At 41.9% G+C, this 14,944-nt stretch overlaps 1 protein-coding gene across 1 annotated transcript; it reads right to left on the minus strand.

Moving 5' to 3' along the window:
- Positions 1 to 1,790: 1,790 nt before the first annotated feature.
- Positions 1,791 to 14,785, minus strand: dipk1aa (divergent protein kinase domain 1Aa; the record flags this gene model as incomplete). The annotated part of the gene is made up of 6 exons (XM_079243082.1): positions 1,791 to 2,471; positions 2,546 to 2,677; positions 4,880 to 5,056; positions 5,130 to 5,237; positions 8,707 to 8,841; positions 14,732 to 14,785. The coding sequence occupies 6 exons, from the start codon at positions 14,783 to 14,785 to the stop codon at positions 1,791 to 1,793; spliced, it is 1,287 nt and encodes a 428-aa protein (XP_079099208.1).
- Between the last annotated feature and the right edge of the window lie 159 nt (positions 14,786 to 14,944).

The raw sequence follows: 14,944 nt of genomic DNA on the forward strand, positions 1-14,944 counted from the left end.
ATGCCTTTAACAAACAGCGTGTGCTGCTGGCGGTTTCCAGCATCTTGGCTCAACTTTCAGGGTAGCGGGTTGCTGTAGATGTGGAGGCGTGGTTTTGCTGGGTGCACCCGTCGGGGTGTCTGTGGGGTGTGCACTCGGAGTGCATTCACAGCATGTTAGGAGCCTCTGAGTACATACTAGGAGCATTTTGATGAGCAGGACTGGCCAAATTGGCTTTCCGTCTACAGAAATACGTCAACAGACGTCTTTGGCAGCCAATTAGTTCATATTTAAGCAAAATTTGTGTTACATAAATATGTGTAAATAATTTATTTTAAATAAGACTAAATGAAAATCTAATCGAATCAGGTAATTATTGGCGATCGCAGCCCTAGCTTTCACCGTTTCCAGCCAGACGAAACCATAGACTGTATCTAAAGAGATGGGCGGAGCCTCCATGACGTCACCCGTAGGTTTCTGAAGAGCTGAATTGAAGCTCAGTGGGCGGTTCACCATCTTGGCAGCGCCATGCGCGTCGTCTCGCCCGGAAAATTAAAATATGGGCAAAGAGGTGGAGCTGAGAGGGCAGCCGTGAGCGTCATGGCGGATGATTGACATCGAGCGAACTCTGAGCTTTCTGTAGCTAAGAGCTAACCGAGATAACCCGGAGATAACAGGAGCTAACCAGCTAACGGAGGTAAGCGGGCTAAAGCTAAGTCACGTTGTTAACCGGCTAAAAACCGCGGTTGTTCTACGTTCTTCTTACTTGAAGCGGGAGATCGGGTACCTGTCAATCAAAAGGACACGCCCCTAAATATGCCGAACTTCGAGATTAAATTACTTTTAAACGGGCGAGTTAGAAAAAAAGTCACTCCCCCCACAGTTGTCATGAAGGTAAACCTGACCTATTAAACTGAAAATGGTTTTTTGTACCAGGCTGTAAACATGTTTATTCCTGCTGTAAACATGTTTATTTCTGCTGTAAACATGTTTATTTCTGCTGTGAAGTTGGTCTTTTTAACATGGGAGTCTATGGGGATTTGCTCTGTTTTGCAGCCCCTAGTGGATGAAGGGGGAACTGCAGTTTTATGCACTTCCACATAGGCTTCACTTTTAACCACCGGAGGTTGCCGCTTGGTATATCTGCTGTTCAGACCCAGATATACCATGACTTCTAGCATTAGCGGAAACAACGCTACTTTTGCCAAGAAAAAGTTAAAAAGTTCAACAGACATCTGCATCAGAGCTTTGCCAGTGGAACTCTGCAGGAGAAAACATCAAATATTCACCAGAAATCACATTACCGCAACTTTCTGCAGTATTTCGCGTGTTTTCTGAACGTTGTGCAGCCATAGTTTTAGTTTCCACGTCGCCATGTGGAAATAATCCTGTGTACAAATCAGTGGAGTTGATAAATGAGAGCCCTGGTTGTTCTGAATGGAATAAAGTCGTCATTAAACCATCACAGCCTGCAAACATCGGCACGCTTTGTGTCTGAAACGGCAAGTTGGACCAACAGCAGCACGTTGTTTTTCCACAACATTCGACTGCGGTGAACATTACAATGTTTTTCATGAACCCTTTCTGAGTTTGCCTGAAGGCAACATGCGATTGTTCGGTCTTAATAAAATACTGACATGTTTTCCAAAGCTTCAGAAACAGAATGGACGAGGTAGGTCCATCACTTTGACCATCAGGAGTTGATAAAAGTTACTTTATAAAATATGCTACTCATAAATCACAGCATCTGTTTGACTCAGTTCTGGCTGCAGAACCGACTGGCCTGATTCCGGAGGAGCATCCTCTCATCGTCACGAGTCCTTGGTGTGTGAGATCTGTCTCCACAGCAGAGCCTTCAGGTTGTTGAGGATAAGCGAGTGCTCGATGTCCATCTGTCCAGCATCACCTCTGAGAGCCATGCAGGCGTACAGCTGCCTCTCCAGTTCCTCCCTGATCTCCGACGGGGCGCCACGCAGGAGGTAATCCTTCAGTGTGCCGCACGCCTTCGCCAGGTTGGGCTGGGTCGGCTCCTCCCCGCACCGTTTCTCTGACAGGTTACACGAAGCGTGGCAGTCCGCGCCGTACACGCAATCGGCATCCGTGTCGCACTTCAGCCCTCGCATGCTGCGTCTGAACTCGTCCTCGGGAACCACCGCCTGGGCGTTGGTCAGGCGGAGCTCGTGGCGGTCGGTGTAGCCGAACTGCGTGGCTGCAAGGTCGCAGAGCAGGAAGCTGCCGTAGGTCCCGTGGAAGATGTCCTCCACCAGTTCCAGCAGGCCCATGGAGATCTTAGCTTTGCGAGGCCAGGAAGGTGTGAACCACTGGTCCATGGTGCGCTGCACGCCACTGGGCACCCAGGACACAAGAGGCCAAGGCAGCGAGAAGCCATACAGGGGTCCGTAGGGGATGCGCTCCGTCATGTAGAGGTCTCCGCAGTAGCCGAGGAAACGAGGAGTGTGTCCACGGTCCTGGAGCAGCAGGCCGAACAGAACCTTGTTGAAGAGAGAAGAAATCTGTTTCACTGCCGACAGAAAACATTCCTGAAAACCACCAGAGAGGAAGATACCTCATCCATCTGCAGGAGCGCCCATGTGGAGCGGGCTTCTGGCAGTGACACGCGTCCATCTCTGTTGCCATCGGCGACAGACAGCAACTGGGCGACGAGGTTGGGAAGGTTCGCCTGCTCTCCAAGTTTGGACTGGAGGACAATCAGACAATTCAGGCTTCAGTTTGTCACAACTCATAAACCCCATTTAGAAAATAAGAGTTGGATCGCAGTGATTATCAAATCCCATAAAGTCATATTTTATTCCCAATAGGAGATAAACAACACAACAGACAGATCAGAGGATATAGGGGTAGAAAAGTTAGGAAGATTCAGGGCCCCATGACTTGATAGGGCCCAAAAAGATGTACAAACTATATAAGGAAATCATTAAACCTTCATTAAAAATAATAAATACTTTTTCAAAGGTTGTAATAAAATATAGCAGTAATATATACTGATAAACCATTCATATTAAAATAACCTAGTTAGAAGTATGCACTGTGATTTAACCCTTTATAAGGGGAATCAATAAAATACCTTCAAATGAGACATTTTAACCTAAAAGTGTCCTTCTGGTATGAACCTCCATTCTGCTGTTGCATTAACAACAAAAATAGTTTCATGCTGATTGTGAAAGTAAACAAAAATAGTCACTTGCCCCATAAATGGTTAAACACAGCCCTAGATCTTTATTATTCCCATGAAAAGTTTTTTTTGTTTTTTTTTTTAGCTTGAAGCAAAAACAAAAATCTAAAATTTGGGATCAAGTGGTGAGGTCTCTGCTGTTGTCTTTCATAGGGCCCAAAATTCCTGGCGGAGCCCCTGAGACAGATGTTAAAATATGAGCTCATTTTGAATCCAGTGGCAGCAACACGTCTGCAAAAAGTTGAAACAGGAGACTGGGAAAGTAATTAGTCCAAATTAAAAACAACGGTGGGTTTATTTAGGTTAAGTTTGTTTACAACAGTTCAGAGAGATGACTGGGTGTAAAAGGAGAACACAGTAGCAGAGTCTGTCAGATGGAAATATGGACAAGTCTTCACCAATTTGAGACTAAATGAGATTAAAAATATTGTCTACAGTGTATAATCTCATCAAAAGATTCAGAGAATTAGGAGGAATCTCTGTACGCATGGGACGAAACTGGATGTGGGGGATCGTCTGCATTTAAGCAGATATGATTCGTTACAGCATGTGATGGACTGGTGACCAGGATGTACCCCGCTGGGATAGACTCCAGCTTCACGAGAACCTGAACTGGACTCAGAGGTGAAGAAAACTGATGGATGGATGATTTTCAACTGGAAACCAGTACATGGACTCAGGAAGACTCCAGAAACCACACAGTTCAGGCTGAAATCCCCACATGCAGGTTAAAGCTCCATCATATGTGAAGAGGATCCAGAAACACGCCGTCTTCTCTGGACCAAAGCTCATTTAAAATGTTCTGAGTGGAAACCTGGATGAAGATGTGGAATAGTTTGTGGACAGCATGGACGGCGTGTCCTGCAGACTAAAGAGGAGAGGGAGCATCCAGCTTGTTATCAGCCTGCATCTCTGATGGGATGGGGTTGCATTAGTGCCGATGGCGTGGGCAGCTTCCACATCTGGGAAGCTCCATCAATGCTGAAACATCTGCTCCCATCCAGACAACGTCTCTTTCAGGGAAGACCTTGCAGGTTCCACCATGCTGAACCACATCCTGATGGTGGAACAGGAGAACTGGTCTGCTGCAGTCCAGTTTCACCAGTACAAAACATCTGGAGCATCATGGAAGCAGCTGGAATCCTGCATCAGGACCAGAACGGGACGACATTCTTCTCCTAAAACTCCAGCAGCTGCTCTCCTCACTTCCCAGATGTTTCCAGGAGATGCTAACGATGCTAAACATCATCCTGGAACAGCTTTTTACAGACGTGTTGCTGGATCAGATTCTAAATCAGCTCATATGTTCCATGAAACAGTAAAACGTCTCAGTTTAAACATCTGATATGTTGTTTATGTTCGGCTAGTTATAAAATATGGGATCATCAGCAGGGCTGGATTAAAAGTGCACAGGTTCCCGGGCCCAGAGTGTTCCAGGGGTCCCCTTCCCCACCGCAACACTGTGAAAATTGTGAATAATACACTGTGAAACTACATTTCTATCATCTCTCAGCCAGTGGTACCAGTAGCAACACACTGGACACTGTGGTACAACTATCTGGCTTTTATGTACATTTTGTTTCATGTCACATGGGCCCCGACTGGGTCTGTCAGACTAGTAAATCTTGTTTTTATTTTACTTTTTCCACAGCGTTTAAACTTATTTCAAATTGGGGTTTTAAACTTTTCTGCCTCGGTTTTATTAACCTTGATGTGATTGAAGACCATCTCCTTAAACTTCTCCACCGAGGTGCCTCTGGTCGGCTTGTCGAAGACGGGGGCTTCTCTCCGGGGCTCCGGCTCCTCACCCAGCTCATAGTGGACGACCTCCCCCAGCTTACAGCGGATGATGCCACTGTGATCCCCCCAGCCTCCTGTGTACACCTGGGAAACGCATAAACGGACGTGTAACGCCAGACGTGACCGAAGGCGAACAGAAAAGAGCGCTGCCTCCTACCTGGTTGTTCGGCAGCGTTGACAGACATCTCCCCATGTAGAGCGTTTCCTTGTCACACAGACTACTGCAGGCTGAGCCGTCGATGATCCCCCTCCTGTATTTATCACACTTTGGAAATAACAAAGACGTTTAGCTTTCCTGGGCATTAACCCTTTCATGCATGAATTAATAAAAAACATTTTTTTTTAAATACAGAACTTTACCTCCACAGACATATGCTAAAAACATTTTTTAGTTTATTAGTGATATTTACAATCTATCATGATTTGTTTTAATGTATTCCATAAAATATTTATAAAATAACATATAATCAGAATTATATCATGTAAATCTTCTATAAAATATAGCTCTATAATGTTCTTTTCCTATTTTTCACAAAGGCAAACTTGCATGGTTACATTAAGTTCAATTATATCATGCATTTATTACACTTCCAGTGAGTGGAAACATATTAAACGACTCACTAACATCCACTGTAGTGGTTTATTTACAAAAATACCTTCCTCATTCATGAATATAAAAGGGTATATATAAGGGTATATGTGACAAAGTGGGTAAGGTGCCACCACTTGTCACCGTTAACACAAAAACAGCTAACCGTTTTGTGTTTGAGTTACTGATACTCTTCTTTATCCTCTCAGTGGGAAGCAGACACCAACTATTCTGGGTTTGTTTGTGTTTTGTGTTTGAGCAAAGTTAAAATATACAACCAACAGAAATAATTTGGTTTAATATTCTCTTTGCTGTGTTAATGAAATGTTAGTATTCTTGATTTACTTATCATACTTATGTTCTAGGACCAAAAGGAGGAAGAGCTGCTCATGTCCTGCATTTAGAGGGTTTTACCCAACTGGTGATGTCACTGGATGGTACCAAGTATGGGAAGGGGGGGAGTTGTATTGTGTTACAGGAATTGGTTTGTCTTTTATAGGAGATGTATTGTACCAGATGTTTGGGGATGGGGAAACAGTTTGGAGAGTTTTCTGTGGCAGCGGGGAAAGAATGACTAAGACATTATTTAGTGCGCGTACCTGAAAGGTGGAAGATGCTGGGGATGTTGGGATTCAGGTGTGAGGGTATTTAAGGCGGGCATTTTGTTTGTCCGCGAGAGCCGATATTGATGTAGCAGGGTGCATGTTAGCTTACTTTAGGCTTATTCGATTTCAGTTATGTTTAGTGGCTAAAATGTAATGTGTGTGATGATAATTTTCCATTGTGGGTTTCTATGTATTTTAAGACAACATGCACCATTGCACAATAAAGTCTCAACTTGTTGGAGGACGTCTGCTGACTGCCATCTGTTAGCCACTCTGGCCACGCAACCTACAACAGTATATAATATAAAGGGTTAAAACTTCAAGCCGTTTATTTATTTATTTTTGCTCATCTTGTTTTCTTTTGTTGTATAAAACTGCATGTAGAAGCTGAACCCCTTTAATCCCAGTCAACATCCAGACATTACTGCAGGACAGCCTCAGTTGTCAGATCATGGAGCTAAAAGCAGATAAATAGATGCAGCAGCATAAAGGCCAACAGAAATAACAGAGAGATGAACAGTGACCAAGACTTTTGTCATCTGATGATGACATGAATCTCACATCTTTCAGGAGAGAAAATACTGAAACGAACACACAAACAGAAACGACTGACATATCTATACTTTTCCCTCCAGCTTTATGTCGGTATTTTTCTGTTGTTTATTTATTATTAGGGATGGGGAATTTGAATAAAAAAATCAAATATTGGGATTTTTTTGCTTCACAATTTTAAAATCAATTTTTTTGTTAAAAACCAACTGTTTTTCAAATAAAAAAAATAATTCATTATAAAATTTGTCATTTTTATTGTTTTTATTGATCTTTTAACTTGTCTTCTTGGGCTTTATAGCAGCAGAACGATGCTCTGGCTGCTGGGTTGTTTTTTCCTCACTGAAATCAAGAAAAATGACGAGCAAAGAAATTTTTATACGTTTTTTTTTTTTTTTTTTTTAAATCCACAAAAATAAGCAATATAGAAGAATTAAAAGAATTGCAATTTAAATCAAATCGGCACCCAAAAAAATCGGAATCGAATTGGGACAAATACATATCGTCATAATAAAACTTTTTTTTTTTTTTTTTGACACGCGCACCATCTGTCCAATCAGAACCCTTCCCAACCCGCCGCTCTAAAGAGGAATTAAGTGTCAACGTGTTTCATGTAAACCTTCATTCAGAGTTTCATGTAAACGCGTAGGAGAATACGTTAATTCCAAATTATTTAACTCCGAATAATTAATTCCGAATTAAAAAATATCATGTGGCCCTGTGATGGACTGGCGAGCTGTCCAGGGTGTACCCTGCCTTTCGCCCAGAGACTGCTGGGATAGGCTCCAGCTTCCCCGCGACCCTGATTTGGATTAAGCGGTTAGGAAAATGAATGAATGAATGAAAACATCATGTAAACGGAGCTAATGTCTTGGAAAATGAGCCCCCATTCTGTCGATGTTGGTGTCGAAAGGAGCGCTTACGGAGTTTTCAGGGATAAATGCAACCTTTTGATGTGGCCGATGACATCCTATACAAGAGCTACAGCTTTTCATCGGATGCTACTTTTATTTACTAATGGGCTAAAAACGATATCAGATCAATTCTGTTGGTTCAGTCGAGACAGTATGAAGAACTAAAGCTTTTTCACTGGCGTCCTACTTCTCTAGTCCATTTAGCTTCACTAGGGGTACATCTAAAACAATGGTAGAGTCGCACAACCATGAATTTATGGAACACACAACTACTACTGTAGTCATGGTGAGGAATTAATATTCCGACACAAAAAGCGCTCAGGCAGGGCAATGCGCCTCAAACAAGCTGAATGGAAAATATAAAAGAAAAGCAACTGAGGAAGCTCTGCCTGAAACATCTGAGCCAGAATGAAGCGAAATTAAGCACGTTTATAATGTCCAATGAATTATTATTGCATAATCCTACTAATATACGTCTGCAACTTTCCTCCTTTCTGGCTGTTGCTGCGGCAACAGTGTTGCTTTTGGCCTGGGTTGAATTACCAGGCTGATAACAGGTTGCTAATGCTAATTGCTAATGTGTGGGTAAATTAAACCAGGTAACAGAATCATATCCAGGGTATCATAATCCTGCTTCGTAACGGAGGCTTCTGGTCTCGTAGAAACACAATAGTGATAGAGATCTTTAGTGGCAGGATTTTAGACCTCCTGGATGGGAAATAAATGTCTTGATAGCTTCCATAGATCACCTAAAACAGGGGTGTCCAGCTCCAGTCCTCATGGCCACAATCCTGCAGGTTTTTTATGCATCTTTGCTCAAACACACCTGAATCGAATTAAAGAGTCATTGTGCAGAAGTTCATTGGCTGTTGGATCCATTTAACTTGAGGCTGGTGTGTTGAAACGGATTCACAGAAAACCTGCAGGACAGTGGCCCTCGAGGGCCGACCTTGAACAGCCCTGACCTAAAAGGTGAGCTATCCATCACAGTTCACCCCACATGGGGGCGCTGGTGATCTGGCAGAGTTTTAAGGGTCAACACATTTAGTTATTCTGACATTATTGAAAAACACTCACAATAGCTTTCTTGCACTCGTGTCCTCTGCACAGTTCTGTGTAGGCGGAGTATTGCACATAGAGCACCCAGCTGCCCACCAACACAGTCAGCCATGTAAGGAACAGGTACTTCACCCTCACAAAAGAGATCCGAGCCTGTGATGGAGTGTCAGAGGAGAAACAGACAAAAAACACATCTGGATCATGGAAATCTGAGCAGGAACAAAGCCACGCTGACTAAATTCACCTAACAGGCACTGAAGGAGACATCCCACCCTGATGACATTATGGGTTACTATGGAAACAGCATGAGGTGTCCCATGACGAGGCACTGACAGTTAGTTATTGTGTGCAACAATGTTTAGGTAATTAGGTTATGAGGTGGTTGGAGAGCGGAGGTCCAGAGTGAAACGCCGTGTTGGTTATGGACGCTTAAAGTAAATCTAACTGTCTGCTTGAGTCACAGGATTCACCGTCACTTGGCTTACAGCACCTCTCCTAACACACGGCCTGTTGTTTGTAGAAATCCAGGCAGGGACTTAATCTCCATGGTGATGATGATGATGATGGTGAAGGCTGGGTGGAACGGTGGATAATGTTTACAAATAAAATGGTCAGAGCTTGAACTGTGACAGGGAGATCTATTAACCATGTATGCAATGATTTACAAATCTCCCCTACTCATGTTATTCAACACATCACATGCTGAGACTGAGACATTGTGCCATTTCACGCTGAATATGAGCTCATTTTGAATCCAATGACATCTCGTGTCTTCTGATTCTAGTCTGCAGGACACGTCGTCCATGTTTTCCAGTAGGAATTTCACTTTTTCATCCAATTTTCAGATGACAAATAAAGTTCTTGAATTTTCCTGAATCCTGTTTGTTTTTTTATGCAGAGTTCCCCGAAGGCCCCCAGATCACCAGCATCTAGTTTAGACCTTCAGGTATGTCCCCAGCATACAGAGATTCCTCCTAATTGTTGACACTGTAAACTTATATGATGGAAGTCTTTCTAGAATTACATCCAGGAACATTTACAGCTGTGCTCATATGTCTTCATCCCGTTTCATTAAAGAAAAGCTGAATTTACAACAGTCACTCAAATAACTGGAGACTTAAAAAAGGAAGAATAACTAAAAATTTGAAAAAATACAATTTAGTAATATAAGACACTGTTTTTTCTTTTAATTGAGTTGAAGAAAGAAAAAAAACAAAAAACAAATGTGTCCTGGACAAATGAGAGACTTTTCTGTTGAACAGTGGGACAAAATACCTGTCAACAGGTGCAGAAGTCTGACTGAGAGGAACAGAAAACACCTGACTGGAGCGGAAACATTAAAGGATTCTTCAACTAAATATTACTTTATAACTGATGGAATATGTAATAAATTATCTTATTTGTTTGCTTTTTAAAAAAAATATTTCGATTGAACCAGAATTAGAAAATAATGTCATGATTTTCATTAAATTTTTATTTATTATTACTTTAGTCAGTTTCAGCTTATTTTACAGGCAGCTGTTTTTTTCCTTCTTTAATGAAAGGGGATGAATAAATATGAACACAACTGTAAATAAAGTTGTTCCACAGTTTGACTCACATTGGTGAATCTCCTTTCCATCTGAGAGACTCTGCCTCTCTGAAATGCTTCTGTAATACCCTGCTTTTTTACTGACCTGTCGCCTAGTTTCCTAATTATTAGTTAAATGCTCGTCCAGTTTTTATTTACTTTTCCAGCCTTTAGTTTCCCTTGTTTCAACAGTTTACAGATCAGATTCCCAGTCAGCTTTTATAGTTTCCATAAAATGGTAAAATGTCTCAATTTCAACATCTTACAGCTTCTTTCTGGTCTGTTGGGAATAAAATATTTATAAATGATTACATTCTGCTTTTATTGACATTTTACACAGAGCTTCAACTCTTTTGGGACTGCAGTTATACACCTCTACTGTCTAAGTATCCATAATAAAATTGTATTTTTCAGTTTCTATTTGTATGATTTTTTCCGCAGTGACTGCAGCAATGTAATTTTCCTTTGGAAGAAAAAATAAATAATAAATTCAATTAAATTTCCATCTCATACTGCAGTTGTGCTTCATAGCCAGAGGGAAATTTGGTGAAGATTTAAACACCACAGCAGTCTGTTCTAGCTTTAAAACTGTGTCTGAACAACATGTAAGAGTTTTAAGTGTTATTGACAGACAAGATGATTAATTCATTACATGAATGACATGAAAGATTCATTTTAGTTATTTACATATATTTTATCTTTGATATATGCCGTGTAAACTTAACTTTACTGTTTGAACTCAACACACACATCAGAAATAAAATTCACACATACATGGACACATGTACACAGATAATCAGGAATAAGATTAATGCCTCATGTTTCCTGATGTAGACTAAATGTCAACATGTAATAATCCTGCTTTACTACTGAGACGAGTGGAGACACCTAGAATAATACTTTAGTCGGAGAAAATTGTCAGAATATCTTCTGGGGGGAAAATCGAAAAATCGAGTATCGGGAATTTTTTGCTTCACAGTTTTAAAATGGATTTTTTTGTTAAAAAAAATAAAAATAAAAATAAAAAAAAACTCGACAAATAAAGATTATCCATTATAAAATTTTTGTCATTTTTGTTTTTTTTTAACTGATCTATCTACTTGCGTTCTTGGGCATTATAGCAGCAGAATGATGGTCTGGCTACTGGGTTGATTCCTGATTGAAATCAAGAAAAATGACGAGCAAAAAAAAGTTTTATACATTTTTTTTGTTGTTTTTAATCTACTAAAATCAGCAGTATCGAAGAATTGTGAGAAATTTAAATCGCATATCGTCCCAGCCTGAATATCGTCCTTTGCAGAAAAGAACATGGAAAGAGTTTTTTCTGTTTGTGGTCATCCTCGTGATGAAGGAGAGCAGAGAATAATGCAAGAGCATCATGTAGCGACGTAGCATATGTTCCAGCAGATAGGTGGAAATAACAAGAGGTTATCTGCAACCATCTGGTTTGGTGAGCTTGGGAGATCATTCCACCATCGTGGCACAACAGAGGAAAAGAATCTGGCTGGTGATTTAGTCCCAAATATTGGTGGTAACACGAGGCGTCTTTCACTATGTATGTAATGTTCAGCACTGTTACGGCCGGTGGCCTGAGATCTCACCACGCTATAACTCCATGATCATCGTGGGGATCGGATACACATGGATTCCCTCTGCAGAGCGCCAGCATCAAGCTTCAGTCGTGGCAGCTGTGTTTGGTTTGGACTTGGTGCCACAGCTTGCCACTCTGACGCCGCCTGCGACCGAGTTTTGACTTTGAGCGTTGTGATCTTTTGTGTTCAGTCACTGTTGTTGGGTTTCGCTGCCGTTGGAACGCTCTGGTTTATATTTCGTTGGTTTGGTAAAACACCAAGAGTGCCTGCCTTCACTCTTGGCTGTTTGTTGGGACCTGTGGGTCTAGAAATAAATCTACTTTTGTTTGCTACCTGGGTTTTTTTTCTGAATGTAATATTGCTACCTCTTGTTCCCCGGGACATCTGGGGTCGTAACAATCACTTTGTTCAGCAGTAGCTTTCGGACAGTGCTTTATTCATAAAGTTGGCTTGTCATCTTCTGAACCTGCCTGTTAATGAGCCATTGATTTGGGTCAAGTGTGTTGCAGCAGGGAAACACTAAAACCTGCAGGATGGTAGTCCTTGAGGGCCGGCGTTGGTAACCCCTGGTTTAAGGTTTTATCAGCAACCTTTACCTGACTGGACCAGATCCGTCGCACATCTCTGACCCCTTTAAACCACATGAAAGATCTTCATCACGACGAATCCAAGTTTGTTTTTAATTTGAAACCTACGAAGACTTCATTCATTCTTTTCTTCTGCTATTGATGCATTTCTTTCCCAGATTTATTAAAGTGTTCATCTTCTCTGTCATGTAAGGATTGAACTGTTTTTAATGTACATGACTGTAAATGTGGTTTAGAAATAAACTTTATGAATCAAAGATACTTTATTCTTCCCTGAGGGGAAATTTAAGGTTCAAGCCAGCTTGTCCAAGGTCTGACATCCAGACATTAATGACAAAGGTTAGGGTTTGTGGGAAATACAAAAGATAGAAGTTGCTTCCTTCTAGAAGTGTCTCAGAGCCACAGCTTATTATTTCCAGTCAGAGCTGGAGATTTGTTCCCGTCTGCAGAGCTGCTCAGTTTGTTTTTGTAACAACAGATAAGAGACTTTGGGAACGTTTTCTGCACAGCATGCAGACTGATCCGATCGCATGAGAACACAGATCAGGATAAAAGCAGGACTTGGAGTCACATGACCATGCAGACGGTCTGGTCACGCGGGAATGAATGTGCGTGAGGAAGTGAAACCAAAACAGCAAAGAGTTTAATCCTTCATTAAACCCTGCGGTCCTTCACTCTGCCCCGTCCTCACGCGGATGCGTGGCGTCTCCTTTAACGAGAAATAATTAGACAATCTCAGCTATTTCTGATATAAAAGCATCAAACAGCTGAATAAATGCATTTAATGCAAATTAAACAGCACTAAAACCACAATGCAAACTTAAAGCTCACCACCTGACTGCAGTTAGATTCAGTTACCCCCCCATTAACTATTCACTTCTCATAGTCCAGGACAGACCTGCAGCATCACATCTGCTGGTTTTGATGGTTCCCAGTAGTCTCCTCCCACTCCTGAAATTCACACAACCAGCTGGGTGAAAAGAAGATGGGTGACGAGCGCTGGCTCATTAAATTCTTACACAAGTCAAGCTTCACATGGCTCGTTGAGCTTCAGAGTATCAGTGAAGCAAATTTTAGTCCAGTTTGCAGCTGTGTGGGCGGTGCACAGGTGGGGGAGGGAAAATAAACATATCCAGCCAGCCTCGAGGACTTTAACTCAGAACAGACCTTTGGACCGTCGAGCTGCTGCTGAACATCCACAAACAACTGCTGTTCATGTATAATAATACATGTTTATGTATTCTGCAGCTTTTATTTCTACATCTGAAAATGTGACATGTATGCACATAATGTAAAGCTACAAGTACAAGTTTATTCTGCAAGTCTGAAAATCAAGTTTTACAGGTCTTAAAAGTATTTTCTGATTAGTAAAACATACTTGTTTGTCATGACGGCTTGTCTTTTCAGACTATAGAGCTAATCCAGACTTTGACCAGTAGAGATACAAATGACAAAACATCTAAAGGTTACAAAACGTACGCTCATTTTCTCGCTCCATGTGTTATCAGGAAGACTGTTGGAGCTTCATATCAAAATCAAGAAAAATCCAGCTGATTAGACGAGTTTCTTAATGAAACAAACATTTGTTTTACGCGTCAAGTCTGAGGAAATGTTGCAGGGACCAGTTGTGTTGGCTTTCCTCTCCCCCAGAGCCGATGCAGCCCTCATCGCTTTGCAAAGGCTTCCTGTCGCTGGGAGGAAGCAACTGGTATGGGAACTGATCTGGTGCCCAGTCGCAGCTGAATGAAACAACTGGACATTACAAAAGAAAATTTCTCTTTCTTTTTAAGCAAAGGTCAGACAGATCTCATGAGATGTGTGTTATTCTTACTTCCCCAGACACGCCGAGAAAACCCAGTTTGTGTGACCACATTTCAGACATTCAAGCTGTTATTTTGATGATAAATGTAACATTTCCTCATTTCCATTCCATGAGCCTCCCTGGGAACTATGTGGAGCCCCTTAGGGAGGCCCAACTTCCACTTGTAAGACCTCTGATCTGAACAGACTGATTAGTTTGTAGGTTGTGGCATGGAGCACCAGTTTTCAGCCTTCATGTTAGGACACTGTGACAAGCAGGCCTGCACTTTGCTCTGTCAGCAGCCAAGCCTTCCGTCTCCACCTCCTTCACGTTCATCAGGTATTTAGAAAAAGCATGAACATCCATGAGAAGCTGGACATGTTTCCTGCCCAGCTGTCATCCTCCTGATGTGACAGCTTCACGCCAGCAGGATCGTTTCAGTCCAATGCAACCAGTTTCTCCCAGCAAATCAGCAATCTCACACAAGTCTTACCTGAAAGTAGAAGGACTTTTTCACCCAGGCCCGTGGAAACAGACCCTTCGCCATCACTGAAATAGATCATGTCAATACGCCAAGCTGGCTGTCGGAGATCATCCAAAATTCACGTCTTCAGAATGAAATGAGAGGCAGAAAAAAAGATGGAGCCATGTTTTCCTGGTTTCAGCGCTGCTATCATCCACTGCTCCGTCCTGAAAACCTGTCTAG

The sequence above is a fragment of the Telmatherina bonti genome (genome assembly GCF_933228915.1).
Source record: "Telmatherina bonti genome assembly, chromosome: 7".
Lineage (NCBI taxonomy): Eukaryota > Metazoa > Chordata > Actinopteri > Atheriniformes > Telmatherinidae > Telmatherina > Telmatherina bonti.